The sequence below is a fragment of the Carassius carassius genome, chromosome 10, assembly GCF_963082965.1.
Source record: "Carassius carassius chromosome 10, fCarCar2.1, whole genome shotgun sequence".
NCBI classification, from domain to species: domain Eukaryota; kingdom Metazoa; phylum Chordata; class Actinopteri; order Cypriniformes; family Cyprinidae; genus Carassius; species Carassius carassius.
The window spans coordinates 29,163,569-29,181,855 of NC_081764.1; the positions used below are offsets into that span (position 1 = coordinate 29,163,569).

The window sequence follows — 18,287 nt, forward strand, 5'->3', positions numbered from 1 at the left end:
ACCGAGTTCGAATTTTTTAGTCATTTGTTATTGGACAGTTTCTTGACCGTGCAGTCAGTGACGTTTGCGCGCGTGTACGTCCAGCCGGCAGGTGGCGCTACTGTTGTATGTTGCTTTAAATTTCTCCAGCGCTTTATCCGTAGAGATAGCGCGTTATGGTTTTGATCCAATATGGACATGACAGCGCTAGCGGTGACGACTCAATGAATTCTCCTGCGTTTTTGTTATTAAATTGTGTTTGACCATCACTGAATTCACAATAGGGGTGTGCTTACAAGGGCTGACACCATGGGAAAGAAAGATAAGAGTGATCGAGGTAAGATGGATGAAATATGCATTTTTAAATAGAAATGACTTTACGTAATTATGAAATTACATAAAGATATACTTAATTCCGACTCAAGAAAGCACCGATATGGGAAAAAAATGGAATCAAGATAGCCTAAGTATTCTAGGCATTAAGTAAGAGTCACTCTTTTTAAAAGCATGGTCAAATGTACATTTTTCACAAAAGTCGAGTGTAGATTCAGACATTTGTTATGAATGCTGTTAACTCACACTATCACCAAAGACGCCTTCACCAGCGAGGTCTTCGTCTGTGAGTTCCAAAACGAACCTGATTTTTAAACTAAAACCTGATCTCCAGTAGCAGGGTTGTCCATCATCACTAGTCTAAATGGCTGAAATGGTTGTTTGTTCACTTTAGATAAAAAGTCGAAGAAACGTTATTATGATGAGGAAGAAGATGATGAAGAGGTGATTGGCAGTGAGTCTCAGGAGGCTGTTCCAGCCGCTGCTGGGAAGCATGTGGATGAATCCAGCACTAAACTGGATGAGTATGGAGCCAAAGACTACAGACTACAGATGCTTCTCAAGAATGATTACACTTCCCGGCCCCTATGGGTGGTAAGACTCAAGATCCATGATCCTTGACATGGGAACGAAAAGGGAGAATTAGAGATTTTTGTTTGTTTGTTATTATTATTATTGCCTAAATAATAATTTTTAATAATAAGGACTGGGTGTAGAGATGTTTCAGGACCTATATTTTGCTTCAAATATACTGTCTATACTGCTGTACAGAAAGCTGTATTTGTTATCATCTTAACTTGCCTAGATCTAAAGTTGACAAGACTAGTTTGAACTATCATTATCCATGTGTTTGACTCTCTAGGCTCCAGATGGTCACATCTTCCTAGAGGGTTTCTCTCCTGTGTATAAATATGCTCAGGACTTCCTGGTGGCCATATCGGAGCCGGTGTGCAGACCTACCCATGTGCACGAGTACAAGCTGACAGCTTATTCTCTATACGCCGCTGTGAGCGTCGGCCTGCAGACCTCTGACATCATAGAGTACCTGCAGAAACTCAGCAAGACCTCTGTGCCAGACGGCATAGTGCAGTTTATTAAGGTATGTGTGAGCTGGCAGTGAAGTCTGTTTGAACCATGAGCATATGCCAATGCATGACCACTGACCAATGCATGACTATTATTACGACTACTGTATTGTTGGCTCTAATTGCTTTGCTGCCCTTTTTGTAAGTTGCTTAGGATAAATGCATAAATATAAGAATTCTATTTTATATTCAATTTCTGTGGAACAAAGCCACTAATTTGCTCTCTGTCTTCTCCTGTAGTTGTGCACCGTGAGCTACGGGAAAGTCAAACTAGTCCTGAAGCATAACAGGTCAGTCCATTTTGCTAAAATTCCTCATTCTTAACTTCTTACTAAAGAAGGTTAGAAAATTAGATGTGTAAGAGCATGTTGTATATTGAATATTATATTTATTATATTATATTACATTATATTGTATTTTTCTTATTTAATGAATGGAAAGTTTTGTTTTGTACATTGTAGATGTCTGTCCCTTTTGATCGATTTAATGCTTCCTTGGCTTGTATGTAAACGTATTCATTTCTGTTATTACATTTTTTGTTTTTTTTTATTGATCACAAATTTTTGGTTGCTACCTGTGAGTCCTTAAAAGCTTGACTGTGCAACAGACACATGCCATTGATAGTGCAGAAGGTAAAGTTTTTTGTGTGTGTGTTGAGAACAGGTACTTCGTGGAGAGTGCATTCCCTGATGTCATTCAAAGGCTCTTACAGGACTCCGTGATTCGGGACTGTCGTCTTCGGTCTGCTGAGGGTGAGGAGACTGAGCTCATCACCGAGACCATCTCTAGCAAATCAGCAGTGAGTGTGAGCACAAAACATGTTGTTTGGGTGTAAACATAATGACTTTAAACATTCCCAGTGGAGCAAAAGGCTCATACCTGTTACCAAAACCTGTTGTGTCATCCTGTCAAGATCTCAAAGTCTCAGCAGGACAGTGGTGGTCCATCCACCTCCCAGCCTTCGGATGGGCAGCGCACAGGAAATCAGGTGCCAGAGGACATCTATAGTTACTACGAACAGATGGATAAAGAGGAGGAGGAGGAGGAAGAGACACAAACAGTGTCATTCGAGATCCGTCAGGTGTGTGTCTGTGCTTGGATGAGAATGTTTCTTCATTGTCAATTAAAAGTTAATTTATCTTTGACTGTACCTCTGACAGGCCTGATTGAGTTGAAACTTTCATGTTGGCTATCCTTTAGATTAGAGCATTCAGTGAAGACTTCATGCATATTCATTCTTCTTATCTGTGCTGGCCCTTATTAGGAAATGATAGAGGAGCTTCAGAAACGTTGCATTCAGTTGGAGTATCCCCTCCTGGCCGAGTATGACTTCCGTAACGACACGGTGAACCCGGACATCAACATGGACCTGAAGCCCACCGCTGTGCTGAGACCATATCAGGAAAAGAGTCTGAGGAAGATGTTTGGGAACGGCAGAGCTCGATCTGGAGTCATCGTCCTGCCTTGTGGTAAACAGTCTCTTAACATATGTACAGTGTTTAAACCATATTTTTCCCAGAAGATGTTGATTGATATATATAATGGTATTATTGGGGTAAAACCAAACGAATCTATATTATGGTCTTTTGTTGTTGTATTGTTCTGTCCTACAGGTGCTGGTAAGTCACTGGTGGGCGTCACGGCTGCCTGCACAGTGCGTAAGCGCTGTCTGGTGTTGGGAAACTCCTCTGTGTCAGTGGAACAGTGGAAGGCTCAGTTTAAGATGTGGTCCACCATTGATGACTCCCAGATCTGCCGTTTTACTTCAGACGCAAAAGACAAACCCATCGGTTGCGCAGTGGCCATTAGCACCTATTCTATGCTAGGGCACACCACCAAACGCTCATGGGAGGCTGAGAGGGTCATGGAGTGGATGAGAAGTCAGGAGTGGGGGCTCATTATCCTAGATGAGGTGCACACAATCCCAGGTAGGTTTAGTGTGTGAAGGTCACACACCATGACTGCTACTTGATAAAATATCAAGTGAGAATTCATGTCATCAGTGCAATTATTTATTTATTTATTTTATTTGTTATTTTATCAGTTGGCTCACCCACTGTGAAATATCAGTAATTTCAAGTAGTGGTCGACTGATATGTTTTTTGACAGCCGATGCAATGGATTAAAAAATAAATGTGTAAAATAAACATACTTATACAAGGTATTTTTCACAAATAAATATTTAATAAAAATATAAAAAGGAAGTAAACTGTAATCAACGGGGCACTCAGTATTCTGGGAAGTTTGTGTGCACTGGGAATAATATTTTTCAAATAGCCAGGGTAACCCTCATTTTACACACAGCACACAGTGAAAATTACATGAATATGACAGTGGGCAAATGCATAAAGCGCAGCATAATTTGAAATCACAAGCTTAAAGTTTAAAGCATTTAATTCACACGGACCGACTATCGCACAGAACATGTGATCATGCTGGATACACATACACACTTCACAAGGTCTCACAGCTGGATTTGACTAAGTTTGCAAGGTTTGTTAAATTAAATGGTTAAATTGTCCCTGAGCAAGAGACTTAATCCCTAGTTGCTCCAGAGGCGTGCGATCGCTGACATATAGCAATTGTAAGTCGCTTTGGATAAAAGCGTCAGCTAAATGAATAAATGTAAATTACTCCTGGTACAATGACCTCCCCAACTCAATCCGAGCAGCTGAGTCCTTAGCCATCTTCAGAAATCGGCTTAAAACCCATCTCTTCCATCTTTATTTGACCCTCATATTATTAGCACTCACTATTCTAATTCTATTCTTAAAAAAAAAAAAAATGTAACTACCTTTCTCATCTTTTTGTATTCTATTTTCTTTTCATTTGTTATGCAATTATGTGTTTGTGTATATGTGTGTGTGTATGTGTGTGTGTATATATATATATATATATATAAGACCTCTAACACTAGCTTGCTCTATTTGTTTTCTTTTTATTTATTACATTATTTAAAAGCCCTTGCTACATGTGTTAAGCTAACTGAGACTTGTTATATCACTTATATATCATTGCTCTTTTTGTTGTTTTTGATTACTTCCACTATCCTCATTTGTAAGTCGCTTTGGATAAAAACGTCTGCTAAATGAATAAATGTAAATGTTCATTAGTCATTCAAAGATTTGTTTAAATTATATAAATGCCGTCAAAATAAAGTCCCTCCTATAACACATTGGCCAAGCAGAAAAACTTATCGGCCGATGCCGATATTTGAAAAATGCCAAATATCGGCCGATATTTGAAAAATGCCAAATATCGGCCGATATTTGAAAAATGCCAAATATCGGCCGATATATCGGTCATGGCGATACAATGGTAGACCACTAATTTCAAGACAGACAACCAATCGTAATTCAGAGTGCAAATATTAAAAAGGCATCCCTGCTGTCTTTGTTTTTAACATTTTCTTATTGCAGTCTTAAAGGGACAATTCACCCAAAAATGACTACTTATAACTTCAATTAGTGAATGGACATTTAATGGAATTAATATATACTTGATTTAATCCAATTCTTCTGAAGAGCCAGAAATCATTTTATATCATAAAGAGAATTAATTTAGGCTTTTATTTAGAGTTGAACATACACACATGCATAGTGCACATCAAATATGGTAAAGGGTTTTTGCAGTCCTTAACAATTCTTAAATGTAGTTGTATCCAATTTAAGGCCAAAAAAAGTCTTAAATTGTACAAGAAAGTAAAAATTATGATTTCAAGAGGTCTTAAATTTGGGGATGTAAAGACAAGAATCACGATATGGTTTAGTGTGATGATTAAACTTCATTGAGTAAACTTGAGCGCTGCTTTGTTCTGCTGTTACCAGGGAAACCGCCATGTCTTCTGTTCCAAAAGAGCCTCCTGCTGGCAGAGAATGAATCCGCATTTTCAATCAGCTATTTGCTGTTTTTGATCAGACCAATGCGAAAATCGAATATTTGTACTGAAATATCTGAAAACACGTAAATGTGGACTGGTGGATCGACAAGACAAAAATGCATTATAAAAATTAAGAAAGTAAAATATTTAATGGTTAATTACTTAATGCTATTTAATAAATATAATAATGGATTCATAATAATTGTTCAAGTTTATATAATTATTGATATTTTTGATTCATCCAGTTTTTTAAAAATGGTTTAAAGACTGAAAGTGAAGTTTATATTTATTATAAACTTATAAAACTTTGTTTTTGTGGAAATCTGTATATGACCTGCTTTTACAGTCATTTTAACGATTAATATCTTACCATCAACATTTCCCTACATATGGTATTCATATAGTTTTAAATTTGAGCCTAAAAATCCTGCAGAACCAGTGAGGTTGTTTTTCACATCAAGCTCAAATATCTGTTCTTCTGTTTAAAACTGTTTTAGTCTGAATTAATTTCAGAAAATTGTGGAGAAGCAAAATTAAAGTAAATATCGGAGAAATATTTTCTGATTGGCTGGATTTGTCACTTAGCTCAGCATTTCACTTTCATTGAGAACAGAGAAATTATTTAAACACAAATAACATAATTATATAAATGAAAACCAGACAGATTTCTGAATGTTTTATGTTTGTCTTGCAGCAAGGATGTTCCGTCGGGTTCTGACCATAGTCCAGGCTCACTGTAAACTGGGTCTCACTGCCACACTAGTGAGAGAGGACGATAAGATTGTCGATCTTAACTTCCTGATTGGGCCGAAGCTCTATGAGGCGAACTGGATGGAACTACAGAACAATGGTTACATTGCTAAAGTCCAGTGTGCTGAGGTGAGTTTTTAAAAATATAATTATCTTGCTATAACAAATATGTAACAGGAAAGAAAGTGAACATTTCCCCAAATGTTACAACAAAAGACCTTTTCACGTGCATATTTAATAATGTGAACTTAGATTGTGTCTGAACCTTGTCGAGGGTCAACAATGCGCGTGAAGTTGTGAAACACCGTGATGGGAGGCTTTGGAGCCTGGTGTACAAACAAATTCAATATTGTTATTCAGCATTGCCTCTCATTTTTTGATTTTCCTACACAAAAAGCCCAGTAGGCCCTTTAGCCACATGAGCAGAAAACCACATGTGCCATCCATGCATTGTTCACTGTGTTCAAAACACCATCTTTACAAAAAAGCTCTGTAGATATTAAAAACCTCCAATGCAAAGCACTGTAGGTTATTTTAAAGAAAAAAAAACATTTCCTTCCCTGTTATAGCCCTTAAAGGAATAGTTCACTACAGAAATAAAATTTCCTGCTAATTTACTCGCCCCCATGTTGTCCAAGATGTCTTTGTTTCTTCAGTTTTTGTATATTTACAGATGTATAGATAAGGTATATAATAACTTCCATATATGTTTTTAATTAAATGGCAGCTTCATTAGTGACTATGAGAGTTTGTTGGAGTTTGCCCTTTTGAGGAGCTAATCCATGTTGTTAATTAAACTAATTGGAGGGGTGCAGTAATCCAATGGGTTTTGCTTTAAGCTTACAGTACATTACCCTCTTGCTCTATGTGTGTCTAGGTATGGTGTCCCATGTCTCCTGAGTTTTATCGTGAATATGTGGCCATAAAGACGAAGAAGAGAATTCTGCTCTACACCATGAATCCCAACAAGTTCCGTGCATGTCAGTTCCTGATCCGCTTCCATGAGCGGAGAAACGACAAGATCATCGTTTTTGCCGACAACGTCTTTGCTCTGAAAGAATATGCCATCCGCCTGAACAAGTAATGCCTAGTTTTATTTGTGCACAATCACTTATGCATACACTAGTGCTTTTCCCCAACAATATTATGCATGCCAATTCTTTCTGGAAGGTTTTTTTGTATAGCTCAACAATCACTTAAAGTGGCCTCTTATATTTAAGGCGTATTTGTCCCTTTAATCTGCTTTATAGACAATCAATATTTTTCAGATAAATCAAACCAACCAGCTTCATGAAGGATAACAGTAAAAACTGATTCAATGTGAAAAGGTATTTGAAAATCTGAAAAAGAAATGTAATACAATTCCTTTATACATGAACAAACTACTCGTTAGCCTCGTTCAAACATAAAATTTGGTCGATTGATTGATTTTTCCAGAAAAAACACTATATCTGCTGTTCACACAATTCACGATAAGAAATCATGATTTCTTAATCGAGGACTGTACTGTTGGCATTAATATATATATATTTTTTTTGGTTTTGCATTTAAATAATTTCAACTGGCTCTGTTAGTTTGTGTGTGTGTGTGTGTGTGAGGAAATGCTTCGCCACTTATAATGTGCTTTCGAAAAATGAATGGGATTTTTTTTCATGGCTTTTCTTTAGGGTCTTTTGAGGACTGTAGTGATTTTTTTTTTCTTTTAATCATTTTAATGTTTCTCAGAACCATGTTCCGAGTTCCAGAAACGTGCAGCATCAACAAAGTCATAAACTTTCTAAAAGCTGGTACTGAGCAGCTTACACAAAAGAACTTAGCACACCGCATGAGCTCAAATGATCCACAAAAAACGTACTTAACAGAACTATGTATGTTGTAAGGCCATGATGCAAACCCGTCTTTGTGTCTGGGTTTTCTAGAAGGCAGTTATATGCGACTGGCCCTGGTGCAACCTGTAATCAGCTTTCCTTTGCTGTTAATCACCTTTAACTTTGCCAAATGAATGGGCTTAATGTGTGCAAAGTGTGTTTGAAAGACTATACTCTAAATCTGTGTGTTTGTGTTTGTGTGTTTGAAAGTGTGTTTGAAAGACTATACTCTAAATTTAGGGGAAGTCGTGGCCTAATGGTTAGAGAGTCGGACTCCCAATCGAAAGGTTGTGAGTTCGAGTCCTGGGCCGGCAGGAATTGTGGGTGGGGGGAGTGCATGTACAGTTCTCTCTCCACCTTCAATACCATGACTTAGGTGCCCTTGAGCAAGGCATCGAACCCCCAACTGCTCCCCGGGCGCCGCAGCATAAATGGCTGCCCACTGCTCCGGGTGTGTGCTCACAGTGTGTGTGTGTGTTCACTGCTCTGTGTGTGTGCATTTCGGATGGGTTAAATGCAGAGCACAAATTCTGAGTATGGGTCACCATACTTGGCTGAATGTCACGTCACTTTCACTTTCATCTCATTCTGTATGGAGACACTGAAGGACTCTTAGGGCTTGTGAGGTGAAGCTCGCAACTTCAAGTGGTTTCTTTATAAAATTGATTTATATATAGGTATGTATATTTAGGCTATATAAAGGTCTACATAGATAAGTATGTTTAATAATGTGAATACAGTATGATTCTGCTAGAAATATGCTTTTTCTAAGTTGATACCTTGATATTATATTATATTGGTCACTAATAAAATTGTACCTAAATTGTAGGCGTGTGAACTCCCTTGTACGAAGAGTTGATGCGTTGTTGAACATGCACAAGATGGTATATATGTACAAATACATTCAGTTACACTCTGTTTTTAGATGTCCTTGTTACAGTGTAATTATACATATAAATTACTGAGTAATATTAATTAACTACATGTACTTGTACAAAACCGATTCCAAAAAAGTTGGGACACTACAAATTGTGATTTAAAAACAGAATGCAATGATGAATGCAAATTTGAAGTTTCAAATTTCAATGTTATTCAGAATACAACATAGATGACATATCAAATGTTTAAACTGAGAAAATGTATAATTTTAAGGGAAAAATGAGTTAAACTTCATGGCATCAACACTTCTCAAAAAAAGTTGGGACAAGGCCAACTCTTCTTTTTATAACCGTCTGCAAACGTCTGGGGACTGAGGAGACAAGTTGCTCAAGTTTAGGAATAGGAATGTTGTTCCATTCTTGTCTAATACAGGCTTCTAGTTGCTCCGCTGTCTTGGGTCTTCTTTGTTGCATCTTCCTCTTTATGATGCGCCAAATGTTTTCTATGGGTGAAAGATCTGGACTGCAGGCTGGCCATTACAGTACCTGGATCCTTCTTCTACGCAGCCATGATGTTGTTATTGATGAAGTATGTGGTCTGTCATTGTCATGTTGGAAAATGCAAGGTCTTCCCTGAAAGAGACGATGTCTGTATGGGAGCACATGTTGTTCTAGAACTTGGATATACCTTTCAGCATTGATGGTGCCTTTCCAGATGTGTAAGCTGCCCATGCCACACGCACTCATGCAACCCCATACCATCAGAGATGCAGGCTTCTGAACTGAGCGCTGATAACAACTTGGGTTGTCCTCGTCCTCTTTAGTCCGGATGACATGGCGTCCTAGTTTTCCAAAAAGAACTTCAACTTTTGATTCGTCTGACCACAGAACAGTTTTCCACTTTGCCACAGTCCATTTTAAATGAGACTTGACCCAGAGAAAACACCTGCGCTTCTGGATCATGGTTAGATATTGCTTCTTTTTTGACCTATAGAGTTTTAGCTGGCAGCGGTGAATTGCACGGTGGATTGTGTTCACCGACAATGTTTTCTGGAAGTAATCCTGAGTCCATGCTGTGATTTCCATTACAGTAGCATTCCTGTATGTGATGCAGTGCCGTCTAAGGGCCCGAAGATCACAGGCATCCAGTATGGTTTTCTGGCCTTGACCCTTACGCACAGAGATTGTTCCAGATTCTCTGAATCTTTGGATGATATTATGCACTGTAGATGATGATAACTTCAAACTCTTTCCAATTTTTCTCTGAGAAACTCCTTTCTGATATTGCTCCACTATTTTTCGCCGCAGCATTGGGGGAATTGGTGATCCTCTGCCCATCTTGACTTCTGAGAGACACAGCCACTCTGAGAGGCTCTTTTTATACACAATCATGTTGCCAATTGACCTAATAAGTTGCAAATTGGTCCTCCAGCTGTTCCTTATATGCACATTTAACTTTTCCAGCCTCTTATTGCTACCTGTCCCCACTTTTTTGGAATATGTAGCTCTTATGAAATCCAAAATGAGCCAATATTTGGCATGACATTTCAAAATGTCTCACTTTTTAACATTTGATATGTTATCTATATTCTATTGTGAATTAAATAGAAGTTTATGAGATTTGTAAATTATTCCATTCCTTTTTTACTCACAATTTGTACAGTGTCCCAACTTTTTTGGAATCGGGTTTGTACATATACTTAAGGCTTAGGGTTACTTGCATGTAATTATGCATAATTATTTGTTAGTATAATAGTTAGTACCTGCAACATGTGTAACAAGGACACCTTAAAATAGTGTTCCCATACATTCTCTTTTGATCTCTCTCATCAGACCGTATATTTATGGACCCACATCTCAAGGAGAACGTATGCAGATCCTTCAAAACTTCAAACACAATCCCAAAATCAATACCATCTTCATCTCCAAGGTAAATGGCTTTCTTTTTTCCACTTTCCTGTGAAAATGTAAATTTTAACATTTTCATTTAGAATTGTTAACGTTTCATTTTTGAGGTGTTATTCTTAGCCTGTTTCACACAAATGAAAAGTCGGCAACTTATAATAAATAATGCTATTCTATGTAAATAGCATTTAACTGAATCTCAAAATGATTTTAACACAGTCAGAAGTTGGTGTGTTGCTGTAAATGCAAGTTCAGCAGAAGTGTTGATACACTGATGTGAGCCTTTAATTCCTTTCAGAACTTGGCGTTCTAGCCATATTTCAAGATAAACACACAGTTTTACAGTTTAGGTGATTTAGAAAAGCTAATAACATTCATGTGTCTAAGATGTATTAGGACCTGGAAAAAAACCTTTTTTACCATAATCTTTAAAAAAACATTTTGTTTGTTACATAAATCATTTAACAAAGCAATCACTCTGCTGCTGTTTAAAATACCATACATCTATATATCTTTAAAATCCTAGCAGACTAAACAATACCTTTCTGAATGTTGTCATGAGTAAACCATAGAGTAAACCCTTGTGTCCACAAGTCATGGTAAGTAAATCAAACAATAAATAACTAGGGCTGGTAAGCGATTTAACATTTTTAATCTAATTTATTACACAATGTGATGATTAATTAGCCTAATTAATCGCACATCAAATTTGGATAAATTACTCTGAAAAGATCATTTAAAGTCATTGTTGTGTAAAGCATCAGACAGAGATTACAGCAAGTAGGTTCAGCAAGAAATTTTTGTTTGATCAAATTTAAATATACTCTTGACAGAATTGTCATTTTTGGTTGGGTGAACTATAACTTTAAAAATAAATTTTCTTAATTTTATTATTATTACCATGAAAATAGTAAATTATTTCTTTAATGAAATGATACTCTAAATAATGAACTAAAACTGCCAGTAGGTGGTGGTAAATGTCTTAATGATTAAGTCATTTATTCATTCATTTGATTCGTTCAAATGGCTTATTCAGTCAGGAGTGAAGTAAAAGGTTCTTTATGAATGGTTCATTGAATCATTAGGCTTGTAGACTTGAAGCGGATCATCACCATCAGATCGATCGGTGTGTGACATCAAAGTACTGCGAGAGCTTCGAGAGCGGACGACTCCTTGTGCTTATGAATCGCTCTCGCAGTAATGTCATACATCGAGAGGTCTGATTTGTTCAAAACGTGGATTAAGAAATGAAATGCCACTGTGGGTTGCTCGGGGATGATTTTTCTTTATATTTTGGTTGTCAAAATTGTGCAAAACAGACAACATTGTGTCTAAAATAACACAATATTAACTTCTTAATGAATTGTTGTATGAGATGAGTATCACAATTGCACGCATGTGATATTGCACTTAGCCTACAGCTCGTGTGATATTTCTTATGTTTGTGATGTAAATAAGAGACAAAATTTCAAACGGGCATTTTGCCCTATATCTTGAATTTTAGGGACATTCTCTAGGCTCCATCACACAGTAAGTTGTTGCTCTGCCTCATATTAGCATAGACAGTAAAAGAAATGGACACAGCGACCACATTGGATTCAACGGGAGACAAGTGAAGTCAATTAGAAGCATGCACTTCCTGGGGGTCGGACGTACTGCGCAGAGTCAAACTGAACTTGATGACGTCGATGTCACGTGAGCAACTTGTAAGTCTTCTAACCACTGTGCCAAGAGAAATCTGAATCACCCACCGAATCTTGCAGACGTTGTTGAACAATTTTGTTCCGTGTCTTTTATGGACTCTCTATGGGCTTCTCCCTTGACTTCATGCCTCCACGTCCCCCCGATTGCCTCATAGACAGTAAAAGATTGCCTGCGAGCTTCTCCTCCTGTCCATACGGTAACTTCTCTACTGTGCGACAGAGAGTCACTGGTTATGATGCAATCGTTAGCCTATTTTTACAAAAACTGCTTCTATGGGACCATAACGTAAGATACAAGGTAATGGAGCCTTTTATACATTTTCGTGTTTCTGTAGAAATAATGAATGAGCAAAAGGAGTCTTCAAATGCCTCAGATGTAAAGTTATTCGCTGTCAAAGTGACACCAAAATGAATGGGAGTCAATGGAATGCTAACAGCAGGTGGGGGTCCGCTAGCCAATGGCAGCGCCCAGGGGTGCTTCAATAAAATATGAAACCCTGCCCCCCTGCATATTAGTCATCAATCGACTGTATGAAATAGCAGATGATCCACATAGGTCTGGGGCGGGGCAAGTGCATTAAATGCATTAATTATTTTAACGCGTTATTTTTCTCCATAATTAATTAATGTAATTAACGTGTTAAATTACCAGCCCTATAAATAACCTTTATTATTTTGATGTTATGCATAAATGACACACTTTATTTCAAGTTATATAAAAAAATGCATTACTCATTTTACATATGCCATACATTTGGGCAGTACCAAGAGAACTAACTTTGTAGGCATAAAAATAAAAATAAAAACCTTTTCAGAAATTTTGCATCCAACAAAGGTTCAAACTGTTCATGTGATTAATTGAGACAATGATTTCAGGACTTCTGGGATGCTGTTCTGACTTAATTAACTTTACATTCGACCCTAATGCAAAGGTTTGGAAATTATTCAAATTCAAATAAGATAAGAGTATTTTTTTATTTTATTATTTGTTTTAATAATTATTATTTATGGATATTCTTAAACACCTTTGGATAACCGAAACTTACAATTGCAAAGAACACCATATGTATTTAAAAATTATATATATTTTTAAAAATGTTCATATGCATCTTTTTTTTTTTATCTCTATTAGATGCGGTATTCCGTACTGTAGACAACACCAATAAGAGTTGTTCACTCACAGGTCAATCACAGATTAGCATTTATTTCAGAGGGATACTTCACCTCAAAATGAAAATGTTGTCATTGATCACTTACCCCTATGTTGTTCCAAGGTTGACAAAGGAATTGTTGAATAAAGTAGTTATTTTTGTTTTATTCATATACAAAAAGTTTTCTCACCGCTTCATAACATTACGGTTGAACTAATGATGGACTTTTCTGGTGATGCTTTATATATTTTTCTGGACCTTATCAGTGTAACTTGGCAGTCAATGGGACAGTCACAAGCCTCCCGGTTTTCATCCAAAATATCTTAAATTGTGTTCCGAAGGTGAACAAAACTTTTACGGGTTTGGAACGACATGGGGGTAAGTGATTTAATGACAATTTTCATTTTGGGGTGGAGTATCCATTTAAACTACTATATTGTTTTAGTTTTTTTTTTACTCCAGGAAATGTATTAACTCCAGGATTTATTAGTATATTCACTAAACTAACTTAAAGGCTTCAAATCATATTTTTACAGTGCGTTACATTCTGAAATGTTACAATATGCCAAAGCTATCTTATGTTTCTGGCATTCTCATATGTTCACTTTATCTGGTTTCCCATTAAAGATTTAGGCATTTTGTTTTTTTACAGTCCTATTTAGCAGGTTTGATTGAGACTGCTTCAGAATGGCTGTCTTCCGCTTCTATTCTCATGCTTTCTCTTGTTTTCTTCTTCTGTCAGGTAGGAGATACGTCATTTGACCTGCCAGAGGCAAACGTGCTAATCCAGATCTCCTCTCACGGTGGTTCCCGTCGTCAGGAAGCTCAGAGACTGGGCAGAGTGCTGCGAGCCAAGAAAGGTAACCAGCCATAGGAAGTCAACACGTTGAACATCGTTATGGGATATCTGGAAAGAACATTTTAGTTTTATTTGATATTGTAAATTGATATAATACATGATTTCTGAGGTCATCTAGAACTTCTAGTGAAGAAATTACAATGCAATATTTTTGGACTAATTCAACAAAATTTCAAATCTGTATATAAAACTGAACTGTCATTCTTTATTTAAATTTTTTTTTGCACAGGTATGGTTGCAGAGGAATACAATGCTTACTTCTACTCCCTCGTCTCTCAGGACACACAGGAAATGGCTTATTCCACCAAGAGACAGCGCTTCCTGGTGGACCAGGGATACAGTTTCAAGGTATCAAGGCAATACTTGAGCTGCCAACCCCTGAATTTGATTATGCTGATTGGAAACCTTAGCCAAACTGGATGGTAATACCAGGTATGCTGAGTCTCAGTCTGTCACATTCTTGTCATTTCATTTTAGGTGATCACAAAGTTGGCTGGGATGGAGGAGGAAGACCTGATGTTCTCCTCTCGTGAGGAACAGCAGCAGCTCTTGCAGAAGGTTCTGGCAGCATCTGATCTTGACGCAGAAGAGGAAGTTGTGATAGGAGACGTGGGAGGGAAGCCGCAGGTATCTCCACTCGTTTTTGTTCCTCTCTGCTGCCTCATTTGTTTGCTAGGTGTAAGTTGCTGTATGATCTAGATTATGAACCACAGAAATTACATATATGGGTAATTAAAATACATAGGTAAAACGGATTCTGATTGGTCAGTCTGCAGAAAAACAAGTGTCTTAACAGATGTACATAAGGTTAATAAAGCATTTCTCCAAAGGTTATTTAGGTGACAAGTGATTAAAGGTCACGCGCAACGTTCTTCTAAGACGTATATCTGCCACCCAGACACCAGGGTGACTGAAGATACCCATATGTGACCCTGGACCACAAAACCAGTCTTTAAGTCGCAGGGGTATTTTTTTTAGCAATAGCCAGAAAAATCATCGTATGGGTCAAAATTATCGATTTTTCTTTTATGCCAAAAATCATTAGGATATTAAGTAAAGATCATGTTCCATGAAGATATTTAGTAAATTTCCTACTGTAAATAATATCAAAACTTAATTTGTGATTAGTAGTATGCATTGCTAAGAATGAATTTGGACAACTTTAAAGGAGATTTTCTAAGAATGAATTTGGACAACTTTAAAGGAGATTTTCTCAGTATTTAGATTTTTCCTCAGATTCCAGATTTTCAAACAGTTGTATCTTGACCAATTATTGTCCGGTCCTAATAAACCATACATCAATGGAAAGCTTATTTATTCAGCTTTCAGCTTATGTATAAATCTCAATTTTACATAAGCTGAATTGCCACTTAAGATTGGTTTTGTGGTCCAGGGTCACATATGGTCTGCACTCATGAGTGAATCTCCCTGAAGACTGGTAGCAACTGGTCCTGCACAGACAGATAACAACACGAATACATAGAGAATCCCTGATCTCCGGAAAGGTCGGGTAGCTATGTTATTACTCTTCATAGGTGATCTTCCTGTCACAAGGACCATTCACTGTTCTTCAGAATAACGCATGGAGGTCGTTAAATGCCATTAAAGTATTTATTTTAGGTTCTCCCAAGCCAGCAAAGTGCAGGGTGCTCACAGGTGCCAAGGCATGAAAAATTCAAAAAGAGGAAAAAAAACTTCAATATAAAAACACAAGAACCTTGTATCAGGTTGGTTCCTTCAATCAGAGTACTCAGCAGATACTGCATTCACTACCAACAGTCTTAGCCCTCCTGATCACTCAATTCTGTGAGAATTTATACACCTGGGTACAACCATTTCTCAGCAATAATCACATGGGAAAGTAATTAAGACCATAAACATGTAATACATTCCAAGTCACAATAGTATGTGATCAAGTAACCAGTTCCTTCACCACACAAATTTAAAAAACAGTACAAGCTTCCATACATAAACTTCAATAGTAATTAGAGGAAATAAACATCAATAACATCAAACCACTTCCCCCTCTTTTCCCACCATACTTGGTATCTCCCATTCCCCATGATGCAACACAGTACAGGTATAAAAAGCATGAGAAAAGTCCATTCCAGTCTTTTACTCAAATCAAGATGGCCGCCCCCATATATGCTGATCCATGCGATAATCAACAGTTTGTAGCAAACTTTAAATGTCCTCTGAGTTAGTGCTCAGATGGCCAGTCTGAAACACAACAGTATAGTTGTAGGTATACATTTTTGTGGCTAATCCATCTCTCCTGTTGCTGGTACTTCAAGGTAAATAAAGAGTCTTTTACAAACCAAATGTGTGTACATGTGTTTGTTGAAAGGGCTAACAAGGGGTCACAAGAGCAGAGGGTAGCTCTGTGACACTTCCCAAAACAACAACTCAGGGAGTGAAAACATAAGTAATCAGTATAACTTGTATGCTATATCTTATGAAGCAATACGTGAGGAACAGACCAAATTAACCAGTTATTCACTGTTCACTGAAAATCTCTTCCCTGCAGCTGCCGTGTTATTTTAGTATTATTTATTTACTTCTACAGTTTTTAATGAACATTTTGAATGATTTAAAATGACTTTCATGTTTCCAGTTGTCATTTTTAATTTTGGTTATATTGTTAGTAATTTTAAGCGTTATTGTAATTTTTATTCTTTAAAATGAAAAAATAACAATAAATGTTTTTTAAATTATTATTTCTGTTAGTAATTGTAGTAATTACAATTATTTAAATTAGTTGCCTACACAATTAGCAATTAGAATTTTCATTTAGTTTGTTTTTCATTTTATATTTATTTTAGCTTTAATAGGTTTTAATAGAATTATATTAGTAATTTTAGATTTAATTAAGACACTGTTCGCGCATTTGGTATTTTCAGATAGGGCGGTTCTTGTCTCTCACAAATTTGAATGTGTGAACGTTCAGACGCAAATTGACTACAGCAATGAAGAGTGACATTTTCACTCAAAATTTTTTGGTCTATTCCTCACACAAAACCATTGTACGGCTTCAGAAATCAAAGAGTTGTATGAATTACTTTTATGGTGCTTTTATGTCCGTTTTGGAAAAACATAGAGAACAGCTTTCTTCAAAATTTCTTCTTTTTTTATCCTACGAAGGAAAGAAAGGCAGGTTTTGGAATGACTTAAAATGAATAAAAGCTTAGATAAACTAAGAAACCGGCCAACCATTTTAGTTCTTCGTCCACATGCCCTCAGCCTATCACCTTTCTGCTTCTGGTTTATAGTGTTGACGTGCATTAAAGCTTTCCAAGGAGTGGGTTAATCTGTATTTCTGTTAACCTGCTTAACATGTATAAGTAAGGATTGTCTTTTTTCTTTTTTAATTGACCCATTTCTATAGTTCTCTCGCCGTATGGGAACTATGAGCTCCATGTCTGGTGCAGACGATACCGTCTACATGGAATACCAGGCATCCCGCGGTAGCAAGTCTTCAGCAATCAAGAATGTCCATCCTCTGTTTAAACGCTTCCGCAAGTGAACTCCCTCACGGCCCGTTGATGCACCGTCAGCATCTGGAGACAGCAGGCCCAGACATCACACTTTCTGGGACGGCCTGCATCTTAATAAGACAACTCATAGATCCTTGTCTCAGACAGAGCCATTCAAAGACAAAAGAAAGAATCTAATATGTATAGTATTACAAACAGGATGAATTATAAGGACGATTATTTTTGAATTTGTTGTGAGAAACTGAACTGTAAAGAATTAAGTTTGTACAGTATGTAAAAGCCAAAACAGAACTTGATTTGAAATGTACTGCAAAACTTTTTTTTCAAATAAAACTGTTTGGTAACTATAAATGTAGTCTTGTTATAAGTGCATTACATATCTTAAAGGGGTCATATGATGCA

At 37.0% G+C, this 18,287-nt stretch overlaps 1 protein-coding gene across 2 annotated transcripts; it reads left to right on the top strand.

The window, feature by feature from the left end:
- The first annotated feature begins 155 nt into the window (after positions 1-155).
- On the top strand, positions 156-18,044 carry LOC132152111 (general transcription and DNA repair factor IIH helicase subunit XPB-like). Of its 2 annotated transcripts, none has more exons than XM_059560819.1 (15): positions 156-316; positions 707-906; positions 1,175-1,411; positions 1,638-1,687; positions 2,061-2,202; positions 2,311-2,478; positions 2,662-2,866; positions 3,011-3,325; positions 5,972-6,156; positions 6,905-7,107; positions 10,607-10,703; positions 14,275-14,392; positions 14,621-14,739; positions 14,869-15,018; positions 17,777-18,044. In XM_059560819.1, exons 1-15 carry the CDS (start codon positions 289-291, stop codon positions 17,912-17,914), a joined length of 2,355 nt encoding a protein of 784 aa, XP_059416802.1. In that variant the 5' UTR covers positions 156-288; the 3' UTR covers positions 17,915-18,044. The 2 variants fall into 2 exon arrangements, with proteins under 2 accessions (XP_059416802.1, XP_059416803.1); XM_059560820.1 differs by having other exon boundaries at positions 2,061-2,196.
- Positions 18,045-18,287: the final 243 nt, after the last annotated feature.

Excerpts from the sequence above, each read along its gene's own strand:
- LOC132152111 (XM_059560819.1), top strand. The coding sequence starts at position 289 with ATGGGAAAGAAAGATAAGAGTGATCGAG. Across the intron at positions 1,688-2,060 it reads CTAGTCCTGAAGCATAACAG|GTACTTCGTGGAGAGTGCAT; the intron begins GTCAGTCCATTT and ends TGTTGAGAACAG. Across the intron at positions 14,740-14,868 it reads ACCAGGGATACAGTTTCAAG|GTGATCACAAAGTTGGCTGG; the intron begins GTATCAAGGCAA and ends ATTTCATTTTAG.